Here is a 14,748-nt window from a genome sequence, read left to right on the forward strand (position 1 = left end):
TGCAAAATTTAGTATGATTCTAAGTAAATTCTGATTGAATAAATTAAATGTAGTGTCAAGTTGCCTTATACTGCTACTAATTTTCCTTATTTGGAATTTAGATATTTAAAAAGTGACTATACTTGAGAAGTAATGAATGTGTAAAAAAATCTTACATCGGTGGATATTAATTAAACTAAAATAAGTTCATACAGAGCCTCGAAAAACGAAGGGGAGCCTTGGAGCGATAGTAAAGTTGTATCCGTGTGACCTATAAGTCACGGGGCTATCTACATCACACCCTTTGGGTGCGGCCCTTCTCTGAATCCTGCTAACACGGAATGTTTTGTGCACCGATTTAGCTGTTTTAGTGCTTCGAAAAACATGCACTTACATCAGGAACGCTTCATCTAGCCTAATATATATCATGCACTGCCTTACAATATAATACTACTACGTACTAGGAAGCAGCAAACAAATCTTCAAACGTCAAAGACTAAAAACTAGGAATATATATATATATATATATAAAAGGTGCAACATGGATAAACTGATCCGCGAACACAACACTTATCTAACCTAATAAACCATGCACGGCCTCACAATAGTACTAGGAAGCATCAAACAAATCCTCAAAAGACTAAAAACTAGGAACATAAAAAAGGTGCACCATAAACTCAAAATCCTAGCCCGCCTCTGATCAGCTATCCTTTCTATTCAAAGGCGGCTAGATCATCATCGTCATCTGGAAGCGGCTGAGTAGCGACTAGCAAAAGCTCTTGTTCATGCAATTTCTGTGCAGCTAAATCAATCTGTACTTCTGGTGGAGCAAGTGCAGGCGACTCCACAAATTGAAGATTATATTCCCCAGCAAGCTTTCTAGCAAGGTACAAAAATGGCTTCTCAAAATTATAATTACTCTTCGCCGAGATCTCATAATATTGCAAATTCTTCTTCCTGTGGAAAGTAACTTGCCTCGCCTTAACCTGCCTGTTCCTAACATCAACTTTGTTTCCGCAAAGAACAACAGGGATGTTTTTACAAACCTGTTGGTGAGAATACAATACATTACTGTTGAAAAATAAAATGAACAAAAATAAATAAATAAAATTTAGGTTGAGGCACGGATTCCCAACTCTCTTATTTCACTACACCGACCTTACCTTTTCCATGCGCACTACAATATTCTTCCACACTTCTCATACTTCTCATACGTCAACACAAGGAATAAATATTGAGTATTTTTAGGGCTAGAATTCTTTCATATAAATAGATTAAATAGCAAAGTAGTAGGATGATATTATTGCAGAACATGGATTGGTGGGGGATAATTAATTGTACGTGGATCATGACATGAGTTACACCAAGCTAAGAAATAATGATCACTTTCTTGTCAACTTATAGCCACTAATTACATGACAAGATATAATGCACTTTAATATTAATAAAACGCAAATAAGCACCAACATTACCCTTGAAAGATCTCGATGCCACGTAGGAACATTCTTGTAGGTCGAACGAGCCGTAACATCAAACATGATAATTGCACATTGACCTTGAATGTAATAACCATCACGAAGACCTCCAAACTTTTCTTGTCCTGCTGTATCCCAACAATTAAAACGAATTTTCCCAAGATTTGTGAAGAAGTCTAATGGATGAACCTCAACACCAATAGTTGGTTCGTATTTTTTCTCGAATTCACCAGTGAGATGCCTTTTGACAAAAGTTGTTTTTCCAGTACCACCATCGCCAACGATTACAAGCTTGAAGCTTGGATAATCTACAATTTGTTGGTTTTGTAGAGCCATATGGAAGAAAAAAGACGCAGCAAATTAATCAAGAGAGGGAGGGCTATGGTTTTTGTATTAATCAAGTAAATCGCCAAGGTGGGCTTTATATATTGGGCAAATAGCTTTAACTTGAAGCCAAGTTAGCTTAACTTAAAGGCAAATTAATTTTGTGTATTCGGATTATTATAGAGTCCGAGGAAGACGGGAAATTTTGAAGAGGAGAAAAATAAAAAAGCAGAAAAGAAAATTAATTAGAAAAAAGTTGATAGCCTATTGCTAGTAAATAAAGGTATATTAACGGTAATGATATACTCACCTATATATTCGCTAATTTCTCCTAATCTGTAAAGAAATAACAATTGGTTCAAAATAAATTCTTATTTGTACAATATCAATCGGTATTGCAACGATAAACACTTGGACACAAAGGCCGATGCCATGGCAGTTCTAAATTTATCCTAATCCAATGTTGAGATGTTCTCGACACCAAATTATATATTTATGTGTAAAAAATCTTTAACATTGTAGTGATATATAAATAGTAAATTTGAACTCATAATTTAAAAAATATATTACAAACTCTGATTTTAAGACACTTGAAAATTGAATTCATAAAATTTAAATTCTGAATCCGCATTTACTTCGACCAGCCAAAATTTAAGTTTGATACAAAGTTGAGCCTCAAACCAACCGTACCGCACCAACATGGTGATTCCGAAGGAAAAAAAACACCTCTTGAGTTACTAGCTAGACTAGATCACCAATGGCCAACAGAGTTAAATTCTTCATAAATGTCTCGGTATTAGTGGCTTTGATATAGTCATTTGTTTCAAAAATCAAACATAAGCTTTCACAAGACAAAAGGAAGTAAACTTTTTGGCCATGTTTCTAAGGACGAAGGAGTCATAACTACCTATTTTAGAGATTTGAGGCGTCAGATTTTTTTTTTTGAATAAATATTTTTAAATAATAGCAGAAACTGTATTTCATAAACTCAAAAAGTACGGGCACTTTTGGAACTTTATCAGCGAAATGTAATTTAATTAATTAAACACAAACTGTTGCTCTCTAAAAATATTTTTTCATAAAAACCGATTAAAGGCAACATTAATTTTTGATGGTTAATGCGCACTGTATTTAGTGACTTCTTTCTTTTTCTCCACTTTAGATGAAACCCCACCATATTAATTCCACCTTGTATTTCGACTTTTTTTTTTTAACCAAAAATAAAAGGTCATTGGTTAGTTCTACTTAGTGACTTATTACTGATGCAATCTGCTACTTGTGCAGGCTTAACTGGCTAATTGTGTTATAATGCTCTAACGCACTATCAATTCTTTTAATTGAGGGGGACGCAATAATTAGGCTGAATTCTTTTTGTAGTCCGAAGTTGCAATAATAAGTCAAGGAATGTAGGAAAAAAAGTCAAAAGATGTAAGAGATAAGAAAATGTCTCAATTCTCACGGTCCACCTCGAATATTTGTCTACCGAAGAAACAAAATCTGATGTTTGATCCAGCGAAAGTCATTTTCTATGAAAACAATTTACGCAGACATATTTTATCGTGGATGATATTCATTTGAAAAATATTTTTTCAGGGTTTAGTTGTGAATGAAAATATTTTTCCAAAAAAAAAAAAAAGTGTATTAAAGAATAATCAAATTATTATTAGCAAATCACATAGTGTCTCAATGAAAATTTTGAGAAAAATATATAGTCTATAAGCTCATATTAGTTTAGCTTAAGTTATGTTTGAGTGCCTACTTGATGGACTTGCTGAAAATTAAAGTCCTGATTATACGGGTGCATAACAATATTGGTTATTAAGCGTAAGAGCACCACTATGCAGTGTAAGTTAGTTAAAGTGGAAAACTAACTTGGTTCAAAATTTGACACGCTAAGTGGGTATTCTCCAATCTTTTTTTCTAGTATTTATTTACCTAAAAACTTAAGACAACGTCATTTAATCTATTGATTATGCCAGATTTTTTAGACAATAAGGGCAGACAGGTAATATACACTATTGACTTCCATTCAAAAACTGATGAAGGATAAAGTTTTCCAAGGTTGACAAGTGAGTATAATCGATCATCATCGACAATAGAAAGTATGGAGCACTAATTTTATCATTCAAGGATTTCCAGATGAAAATATTTGTCGCATGTCCTAAAGTAATAAATGCATATTATGTGTCTTTTATTATTTTACATAAAATTATCACTCAACTATAATAAATCAATATGTATTCATATACGAATTTATCACTTATCGATGGAAACTTATGCATCATGTCCTCATGGAATAAAACTTTGACTCAGCTATGGTACTAGAAGCGCCATCCAATTTCCCCTCCTAGTCTATGACGTTTGGCTACTGGCATATATTTCCCATTCCAACCTTTAACTATATAAAGAGCTTTCTGACCAAAATAAAAAGCAAATAACCAGCCCATACATAATCCTCCAAAACACAACTAACACACAACAAAACAAAAAAGAAGAACAAGATAATTGATTGAACCATATCCAAAAATGTTGTTTTCAATAGCATTAGTACTGTGTGTATTTTGTTCATTTTTTCATCTTTACAGTTCACTTGTAACAAAGCCAAGAAGGCTCCAATCAGCTCTTCGAAAGCAAGGAATAATTGGGCCACAGCCAAAATTTCTTCTTGGGAACATTTTGGAGATTAAAAAATCACGTGAGGCGGCTGCAAAAGTTGCCTCTAATGGAGATGTAGTTGTCTCCCATAACTGTGGAGCAACTCTCCTTCCCTTCTTTGATCAATGGCAGAGACAATATGGTATGTTAAAATTCTGTTATTATATTAAAATTATGTCTTCTACAAACTCTCACTTGCGGGTTTAATTCTTATTCAGAAGCCGATCATGTAAAGTTTCTTTCTGATAATAGATGGTGTTGGGACTTAATTAAATTCAGTATCTATATTTGCTCTAATATTGTCAACTTATGTGATCACTTCATTTAAAAGCTTAATTTGTCAAAGCAAGCATGATTTATTTAGTTAATGATGTCTACAACACACTAAACACGTGCGATCTGATTCTTTTTTCATGAGCTAAGCACGTAACAATCCTTTTTTATACTAATAGGTAGTGGGAGACTTAACCCAACTTCTGTTCAGGTTGATAGTATGTTAAAATGAATTTAAGTTATATACATCCAAAAGGCATTTACAGATAAAACCTCGTTAAAATGTGAAATTTATAATCGTGAAAATAGCCAGGTTACCTGCGACGACATGTAAAGGTGACACTATGCTATAAGAATTCTGATAAGTGCTTACTATTTTCTTTAAAAGTTTAAGCGGTTAGAGAGAATGCACTTTTATTTAATTAATAATATAATCAACCTTATATTCTCAAAAAAAAAAAAAAAACGCAACAACCTTCTTGGTTTTCTGCTATTTCAAAAATTGTTCTGTAATCAGGACTTTGGTTTTTGTTTATCATTTTTTTAATTTTTTTGTGCGTGAGCAATGAACAGGTGATGTATTTATGTTTTCTCTTGGCAACACACAAATTGTGCATGTGACACAACCAGAAATGGTGAGAGAGATCACTACTTGCACATCCTTGGATTTGGGTAAGCCAACATATCAAGCAAAAGAGAGGGGTTCTTTGCTAGGCAATGGGATCTTAACTTCAAATGGACCTTTTTGGGCACATCAAAGAAAGATTCTTGCTCCTGAGTTATATATGGAAAAAGTTAAGGTAAAGAGTACTGAGCTCCAAAAAGTTCTCCACACGGAGCTAAAATTTTGAGTTTATGAGATTTGCACTCTTTAAAAGGCACCTTATTGGATTCTGAATAAGTTATTTATACATATCAAATGAATGTTGAACACAAATACATAATTTGGTCCAAATGTACTAAGCGGAAATGTAGCTCCGCCCCTGTCTCTAACTCTATGTATTGTTTAACTATTTAAATTTTATGCACTGATAGTGTAAAATGATTTTACAGTATAACCGTAATTTAACCTGTTGTAGCAGATGATTCGACGATTCTATATTTGTTGACAAAAGTTATTGATTTTTGTGCCTTTTGGGGGGTGTGCAGGGTATGATAAATTTAGTACAGGATTCTGTATTAACATTGTTGAGTTCATGGAATAAACAAATTGAAGTTCAAGGTGGGATTGCTGAAATAAAAATTGATCCAGACATGAGAAGCTTCTCTGGAGATGTAATTTCTAAAGCATGTTTTGGTAGCAATTTTTCCAAAGGAAAAGAAATCTTCTTTAAGCTCAGAGCTCTCCAAGAGGTTTCTTCCAAAAGGGTCCTGTCTACTGGAATTCCTGGCATGAGGTAAATTTTTCCTCTATATTGATACATAAAATTGTGCCTCTAGTTTGAGTCAGCTACAAGAATCTTCAATGATCATATCACACCCTATTTAAGTTGTTCAGTCCAAATTTACGTATGTAGTGATAGATGTTGAAAATTTGGCTAGTGAGCAGTTTTTATAGCATTAAAGGTTGCAAATGGACGGTTGGGTCAAATTTGGGCGAATGAAATGTCGCAGCCCTATGACTCGTATTGTCCGTTTTGGCCAAATAGATCTCACAAATTTATTCCTAAGACTACACAATCGTTGAGCCAAAAGACATGTTTGCCGTGCGAGCATATGCTAACTCTTCACTTTTTTTTCTCCATTTCTATAGGATTTTCCTAAGGTGTCATATGCATCCTTTCTCATCAAGCTTGACCGGCTAGAAACCTGTCAGTCTTTCTCTTTGGCCCTCATCGGCCTACCTTCCGTAATAGACGTCACATAAACCGGGTCATGATCCAATCCATTCAAAATATGCTTGAGCCAAGATGGGTAAAATTCTGAGTACTCCATAGCCCAACCCTCCCAAAATAATCCAATGTGAAAGCTAATGTTACACTATTTGACCTGTTGAGTCAAATCAATGAACGGATCATAATCTAACCCGTTTAATTTGAACTAATTTAACTGGTAATTAAAAACATGGATTGATTTTTTGTTACTCTTATATAGCTTTCACTCAAGCTCCTTTCTTGGATGTAACAGATATATTCCTAGCAAGAACAACAGGGAGACATGGGCATTAGAGAAGGAGATCAACACATTGATCTTGAATATAGTGAAGGAAAGAACAAAACCTAGAAGTGAAAAAGATTTACTGCAAATGATTCTTGAAGGAGCCACAATAAAGAGTAAACCGAGTCAAAATGCAATTGATAGTTTCATAGTTGATAACTGCAAAAATATTTACTTGGCTGGTTATGAGACCACTGCTGTTGCTGCCACGTGGTGCCTCATGCTTTTGGCTGCAAATCCAATTTGGCAACAACGTGTTCGTGATGAAGTGTTACAAATTTGTAAGGGCCAAGTTCCTGATGCTGACATGATTCGACAGATGAAACAGGTACTTAGAGTTAATTTCACGTATGATCGTCGGATTAAAGGTTTCTTGCAAAATATAATTAAAGTACTTTATAAGCAATGGCTGATGATATTAGTTGTGAGTTCAATTGAATTTAATATTTTGACATAAATAAGTACTTTATTTTGAATTTAGAATTAATTTTAAAAGTACAATCAATTTAGTGAGAAAAACCTTAACCTATCAAACTTAATTTCTCGATCCCCTCTGCCTATAAGCACATCAAGACGCATATGAATTAAATATAATTAAGTAATGAATGATGTAAGAGTGCTTATTTGGCAAGTTTATCTTATGTGGCGACTTAGTTGTAATTTTCTTCGCAAAATTGATAAGTTTTTGGCTATTTTCATTTTATGTGGATATAGGAGTGAGGATTTTTTTTAGTTGTTACAATATAATGCCATTAATTTTATAACTCTGTCAGTTACAATAGACACTCAATTCAATGACTATCCATGAAATTAATCCCATACTTCCTATTCCAAAACCTTGACTTTCTTAACTTTCCAAACGTTAAAATAAGTACTCTCAATATTATTAATTAACACATGATAATTAGTACTTTGAAATGTTGATTTTGCAGTTCTTTTTCTTTCACACATGTTAATTAGTACTATGAAATTTTGATTTTGCAGTTAACAATGGTGATTAACGAATCATTGCGTCTTTATCCACCAGTAGCAGTGGTATCAAGAGAAGCCTTAAAAGAAATGAAATTCGGAGAAATTAATGTTCCTAAGGGTGTCAATATTTGGACATTGGTCACAACATTACACACTGATCCAAAAATATGGGGGACAGATTCTTACAAATTTAATCCAGAAAGATTTGCAAATGGAATTAGAGGTGCATGTAAGTTTCCACATGTGTACATGCCTTTTGGGGTTGGACCAAGGGTGTGTTTGGGACAAAATTTGGCTATGGTGGAACTTAAAATACTCATTTCTTTAATTTTGACCAAATTTTCTTTCACTATTTCACCAAAGTATGTTCATTCTCCAGCTCTCAATTTGGTCATTGAGCCTGGACATGGTGTGTATCTATCACTGAGGAAGTTGTGATCAAATTGATTTGATCTTGGATGCTACTTTTCCAATTTTTTTTATTTATGTAATGCGGGCAATGTAAACTATATCGGTAACTTTTGATGCAAAAGAAAAAGAATATTGAGTTTTAGTCTTATGTATAAGTTCACATTCTTATGTGTTCACAATAAATAGATGCAAGTTACATTAATTTTTCCGCAGTAACACTCAGGAACAAAGACGATTATTGTAATGCCATTCTGGATTAACTTTCTTGAAATGGCATACATACCTTCAAACAAATATTTTCATGTCTAATTACGAACTTTTTCTCTTCCTCCTCTCCATTTCAAGCTTTTAGTTAGTTTTAAAAAATATGGAGAATTAAGTACCTTGAGCCACTTTTTTGAACAAAAAAATCCATCTTCCACGGACGCAAAACTCACATGTTTTCAGAAAAAGAAAAACTATATGTTTAAATTGATATCTACCTTTCGAACAAATTCTTTTCATAAAGGACTTTCAATAACTTTTTTTTTATCGAAGTGTTCGAAGGGGTCTTAGGTGGAAAAGACTTAAACTAGACGTGGTGTTTTTTACACTAATTAAATCAATAAGTACTAACTAAATCAACAAGTACATGATATGATTTGCATATTAACTTTTATCACTTAATCATACATATGATTAATTAATATACACTTTAACATCATTTTATCGAAAGTTGAAATATAATCCAACATCAGGTGCGAGTAAGTTAATTTTGATTAATCTTACCTCAGGGGGATCCACTCCAGGTATTGTCCGTACTCAGTCGCCCAGTATTCGACCATTTATACCCTCGTTTAACCAGGCCATGCAGAGCCCAAGGGAGGATCGAACCCGCATCCCCAACTGGTTAAACAAGGGTATAAATGGGTGAGCTGGCAGTACCCCTGTACGGACAATACCTGGAGTGGGTCCCCCTGAGGGTGGTCGTCTAAATATAATTTTTCACATAATTGTCAAGTCACTCAAAGATATCTACATATCAATTTGTAATTAAGTATATTACCTGTAAATACGACAGCGTAAAAATTATCTACACTAATAGTGTATATAACTTAAACTTATTTTTTTCAATATAATAGAAATACTTGAATTTACTAGGAAATAGAGGGAGTTCCCCATTGAATTATGCGAAAAATATGGGTAACATATGGTTATCGTGCGATTTTGAGCTAGCCCATTGGCTCTTAGGTCGTTGGACTCTTTGAATGATTCAGTAACAGTCTAGAAACAAGAAGAGTTGAATAGCTCTGTGAGTAGATAGAGAAAGAACAACAACAAATTAAAGCTGGAAGGAAAATATCTCTCCATTAATCCTCACTCTTCAACACAACAAACAAGAAAGATATTAAAATTAAGGAGAAAAATCGAGCAAGACTCACGGACCCAATTCTTACTTAGATCCTCGTACACAGTAAGAATGATCCTTTTTTACCTGGTATAATTTTTTTCTTTACATTATCAGTGTATTTTCCCTGCTGTATCATGGAGTTACTGGCTTTATATATTTTCCAAGTTCTTAATTTCACCTTTTATGAAACGTTTATACTCCCTCTGTTTCAATTTATGTGAACCTATTACTATTTAGAGAGGCTTCGAGGTGATTCTTTGACCTAATTTTCTTTACATTTTTTCTAAATTATTTGAATTATAAATTATCATGACTTATAGTATTTTTTATATAGTTTCTAAATATATAAATTTTATTTTTACAAACTTGAAAAATCTATCTCAAAGTTAAAAAGTTTGACCCTCATACTCCGAAAACGTTAACATAAATTGAAATGGAGGGAGTATCTTTTAGGTGATTTGGCAGTGCGCATGTATCTTTTCATGCATGTCCAGTGAACTTTTTCCTTTTCTTGTTATTGGTTCCTTTTTTTGAGTTTGAGCTTTGCAGGGGAGTTGATCATAATGTCCAATCCAGTGGAGGAAATTGTTAGTGAAACTTCAGTGGAGAATAAGCAGAAGGCCCTTAATAATGACAATGGTTCTTCTTCTTCATCATCAACAGATAATGATTTAAAACGCCCTGTCCATAATAAGAAGATTCGCCTCTTTGACCGTAACAAACCCCTCCACACTGCTTTAGGTGGTGGCAAATGTATGTTTTCTCAACTTCTTCATGTGCATTATCCAGTTTTTAATATAAATGGTCTCTTAAAGTTTGAAGAGGTAGGTACATTTTTGTCCTTATCATTATATTATGAACGTATATCATTTCTTAAGTTCGCGAAAAAAATGAGCACTTTTTGTCCAACTGACGAACATCTAGACTAGCTAGTACTATAACTAATAGAAATAATGTGTTCTTTTACGTGTCTAGAGACGATCCTGATAGAGATCTTCTTCCCCAATTGTCCAATTGACAAACATCGACAAGCTAGTACTATAACTAACAGAAACAATGTGTTTTTTTACATGCGAATTGCAAATTTCAACCTTCGCAAATTACCCCCCCCCCCCCCCCCCCCCCCCCTTTTTTTTTTTGTAGTGAATCCCATTAGGTGGGGCCTGGGGAGGGTAGAGCGTACGCAGACCTTATCCCTACCTTGAGAGGTAGGGAGGCTAGTTCCGATAGACCCTCGGCTCAAGAGAAGGTTCCAAGACAACAAATTAATAGGCAGTAACAGCAACTTCTTTTTTCCCAATCCATCCTTCTTCTTTTCCAATTAGCACTGATCATAGGAAAAACAGAAAAGTTCAAATAAGTGTCACTCGTATATTAAAAAGAAAAGAATAGGTGTATCAGCAACAAAACTAAGCCGCCATGGGGAGGAAAACAAAATTGGGCACACGGAAGACGCGTAAGACATTTCCGATATTTAAAATGATTCATTTGGAAGTTTCGTCAGCTGGACTAAAAGTGCTCAATTTTGCAAACTTAAAGGGTCATATGTGCCCCGAGTACTATTACAAGGACAAAAATACTCTTGTCACCAATCTCAAGGGACCATTTGGCGTTAAAAACTTTTTACTATTGATCATTCTTGAGGTAACTAATAACTTGTGCTGAAAATGAATGGATCAGTTGCTGATATTTTACTATGGAGGAACAAGCAGATTTCAGGAGGAATGCTTGCTGGTGCCACTGCCATATGGTTTCTCTTTGAATGTATTGGTTATCATTTGCTCACTTTGATTTGCCATTCTCTCATAGTCTCCTTGGCCTTCTTGTTCTTTTGGTCCAACCTCTCCTTATTTGTCAACAAGTGAGTTCACTTCCTTTATATATCAAAATATTTATTTTTACCCTATTTGCATAGTATATTTTTCCGACAAAAGGGATTCAGTTGAACCCTGTTTCAACCAGCTGGCTCCACCCCTGATCTGCATTACATGCTTTTGCTGTATGCTTCTCGCTTGAGTGTTCCCGCCAAGGTACTTATTTTAAGGGGATATTGATAATCTTTTATTCCTGGCAGGAGTTTTATAGAGTTACCAAAGATTGAATTGCCAGAAGAGTTGTGCATGCAATTGGCTCTCTTACTGAGGGATCAATTCACCTGTGCATTTGGTATCTTCCGGGAAGTAGCATCTGGAAATGATTTGAAGAAGTTTCTTTATGTACCACCTTCTCACACCCAGAACTTTGTTATTACTATTAGAGTCCATTTCAACTTCAACAAGTTCATATGATTATATGTTCATTTGCAGGCAATTTTTGGTTTGTGGATTGTTTCCACTGTTGGCAGATGGTTCACTTTACTGACCCTTGTATACCTCAGTAAGTTCTCTCTACACTTCCATTTTGTTTCTGTTGGCTGCACAAGCCTAAATTTCCTCACTGGTATGTGGAAATTCAGTGGTTTGGTCAATAGTGATTTACCAAACTAACCTATTTTTCATTTTTTGGACAGTATTTGCCATGATGTTGACTGTACCCTATTTCTATGAGAAGCATGAAGATCAAGTAGATGCCTACGGAGAAATGGCTATAAAAGAACTCAGGAAACAGTATAGTCAAGTGGATGAGAAGGTTCTTCAGAAACTACCACTTCCTTTCTTAAAAGACAGTAAGCAGGACTGATGCAAATCTTCTCTCAGCCAGATATTGCTTGATCACTTCAAGAATAGATGCAGCCTTCAACTCATTTTTGTCTCATAAGCAGTACTAAATGTTATAACACTCAGTTTCATCTAGCAATATCGGCTAATTTTCCCCCATCCAAGCCCCTCCTATTCTTCTCTTTCATCCATTTGTTGGCTGCGTTTCACTTCTATACACTGAAATTATCATGTTCAATTTGCGGAAATTTCCATGAAAACAACTAGATTTGATATAATATGCAGTGGTCAACAACTAAATGCTTGGAACAGATCAAAGGCAACCACATGAACAGAGTAGTATTGCAAATTAAAATTGAATGGCATACAGGAAATTGGGATGAAATAACTGGTGGAACTTACAAAATCTCTTAGATCACATCAGAATTCAGAACCAACAAAAAAAGAACCTGCAAAATGAATTATTCAGTCCTAGACAAGCTCGATGTACGCCATTGGTGCATTGTCCCCTCGCCTTGGTAGAGTTCTTATTATCCTAGTGTATCCTCCGTTCCTCTCCCCATATCTTTCTGGAACTTCAGCAAACAATGCGTGCACTATCTGCTTCTCATAGATGAATCCAAGAGCTTGCCTTCTCTTGTGAAGTGATCCATCCTTTGCCATCGTGATCATTTTGTCAACGTGTTTTCTAACTGCCCTGGCCCTCGCTTTAGTGGTCTTTATACGCCCATGCTTGAGGAGCTGAGTTGTCAGACCTCTCAGAAGTGCCCGTCGCTGGTCAGGAGGTCTATTCAGTTTGGGCACCTTTCTTCCATGTCTCATGGCAAAAACTCGGCCACCATTATCGATCACGGTAAATGAGTGCTCAAAACTTGTTGAATCTGCAATATAAATTAAAGGTGTACTTATGGTAAAGCAGCATAATTTCACATGCAAATTTGATCACTGTGATCAAAGATAATGAGTGCTCAAAACTCTATGCATCATTGGGCACGATCTAGAAAACTATATAAGGGATAGAAAGGTAGAACATTTTCATACTAGACCTAAAATTACCGATACAAGAGACTGTTGTGAAGGGGAGACACCATTAGTCTAATTCAGTTCATCATTAAGCCAAGTTTCATGATCCTACCCAACCGAAAATCCATAAAACATTTGTGTCAATGGATCACTACCTAGTTCATATATGTCATACATGGTGGATTCTATATTTGGATTATATTATTCTTGACAATTGAAGGAAATAGTTGTGATTCACCAGTAAGAATATCCAAAACATCTCCTTTCCAGCACCTTACTTATCTCTAGCAGTAGAAATGCAATACCAGCTGAACTATGGATAGGAGCTAATTAAAGAATTCTTTACTACACAGTGATAGCAACCGCTATACATAGGATTTCCACAACTCGGCCACCCTTATACACGGCAATTAACAAGGTGCTTAAGAAAAACATCCCACAAATACAATGGTAAAACTTAAAAGAATAGAAAAGTAAAACCCCCGTCATTGCAGATTACCAGTCAATAGCAAAGAGGTGGATACAAGATTTAAACTCTAGGTGTTCAACTTATAAGGTTCTTAGCATGGAACCTATGTACTTTTAACAAGATGGATTCAAACCAACCATTTGTTGCAATTTTAGTGAATTTTTACACATAAATTTATGCTAGTCAGATGAACTCGACTAGTCAACTGTACATCCACCCCTCTATAGCTGGAATGCAACAGGGGAGTGCAGACTTTTGTTAGGGAGCACATACAGACAATGCAACATCAATGGCAGCGTATGCACCTAAAAAACAACTTATGCACACAGTAGCACCTAATATTTGTACCAAACCAAATACTAAATTTTCATGACATTGGGGTGTGATCAGAAACATACCATGGGAATAAAGGGACAAGAGAGGATGGAGGGGAGCAAGACCCACGAAGGACTGAAGGATTCTTGAACTGGACTTTGGTTTGCAAATCTTGAGACGAGAAGGGGAAGTACCAGAAGAGAACCTAAGTGAAGAGTTCGAAATTGAAGGGAGTGCAGATTTCAGACAAGACATGCTCCATGTTGTAGAAGCTGAAGTGCTTGCAGAAGCCATATCTGTTCCTATGGTTGCTTTGTTGGTCTCTGGTTATGTTCTCATGTTGAGGGAGTATGAGTTGTGGTGGGTTTATCTGAATGGATAAGTGAATTTTGGTACCCCCATTCTGCTCTATATGTTTCCTCCGCCCCTCTAACTTTTGCTTCTGTCATTTTTGACTTGCTCATTCTTTTCTTTTATTGTTTAGGTACTTTTTACTTCTTTTCTTGAATCACCTTAGTGCAGGGTTAGTTTGTCTTTGCCCCACTTCCCCTATTTTATTAGGTCGAAGTACCCAATCTTGGGATCATCATTTAAGCTATACTTGCACTACATTTAAGGTCATGGGTCAGAGCCGTGGAAACAACATCT

The 14,748-nt window shown here is 35.2% G+C and overlaps 4 protein-coding genes across 5 annotated transcripts; 2 read left to right on the top strand and 2 right to left on the bottom strand.

Moving 5' to 3' along the window:
• Positions 1-476: 476 nt before the first annotated feature.
• LOC132626570 (GTP-binding nuclear protein Ran-B1-like) lies at positions 477-1,986 on the bottom strand. The gene is made up of 2 exons (XM_060341493.1): positions 1,452-1,986; positions 477-1,025 (listed from the first exon to the last, which is right to left on the bottom strand). The coding sequence occupies exons 1-2, from the start codon at positions 1,788-1,790 to the stop codon at positions 693-695; spliced, it is 672 nt and encodes a 223-aa protein (XP_060197476.1). The 5' UTR covers positions 1,791-1,986; the 3' UTR covers positions 477-692.
• Positions 1,987-4,168: 2,182 nt separating this feature from the next.
• Positions 4,169-8,406, top strand: LOC132606723 (cytochrome P450 714C2-like). The gene is made up of 5 exons (XM_060320342.1): positions 4,169-4,575; positions 5,280-5,506; positions 5,856-6,103; positions 6,834-7,191; positions 7,848-8,406. Exons 1-5 carry the CDS (start codon positions 4,305-4,307, stop codon positions 8,271-8,273), a joined length of 1,530 nt encoding a protein of 509 aa, XP_060176325.1. The 5' UTR covers positions 4,169-4,304; the 3' UTR covers positions 8,274-8,406.
• Positions 8,407-9,423: 1,017 nt separating this feature from the next.
• LOC132606730 (reticulon-like protein B1) lies at positions 9,424-12,851 on the top strand. Of its 2 annotated transcripts, none has more exons than XM_060320355.1 (6): positions 9,424-9,723; positions 10,186-10,389; positions 11,317-11,497; positions 11,711-11,852; positions 11,943-12,012; positions 12,146-12,851. In XM_060320355.1, the coding sequence occupies exons 2-6, from the start codon at positions 10,200-10,202 to the stop codon at positions 12,313-12,315; spliced, it is 753 nt and encodes a 250-aa protein (XP_060176338.1). In that variant the 5' UTR covers positions 9,424-9,723; positions 10,186-10,199; the 3' UTR covers positions 12,316-12,851. The 2 variants fall into 2 exon arrangements, with proteins under 2 accessions (XP_060176338.1, XP_060176345.1); XM_060320362.1 differs by having other exon boundaries at positions 9,424-9,699.
• LOC132606739 (large ribosomal subunit protein bL17c-like) lies at positions 12,659-14,467 on the bottom strand. The gene is made up of 2 exons (XM_060320367.1): positions 14,184-14,467; positions 12,659-13,174 (listed from the first exon to the last, which is right to left on the bottom strand). The coding sequence occupies exons 1-2, from the start codon at positions 14,392-14,394 to the stop codon at positions 12,765-12,767; spliced, it is 621 nt and encodes a 206-aa protein (XP_060176350.1). The 5' UTR covers positions 14,395-14,467; the 3' UTR covers positions 12,659-12,764.
• Positions 14,468-14,748: the final 281 nt, after the last annotated feature.

Source organism: Lycium barbarum, chromosome 1, assembly GCF_019175385.1.
Source record: "Lycium barbarum isolate Lr01 chromosome 1, ASM1917538v2, whole genome shotgun sequence".
NCBI lineage: Eukaryota > Viridiplantae > Streptophyta > Magnoliopsida > Solanales > Solanaceae > Lycium > Lycium barbarum.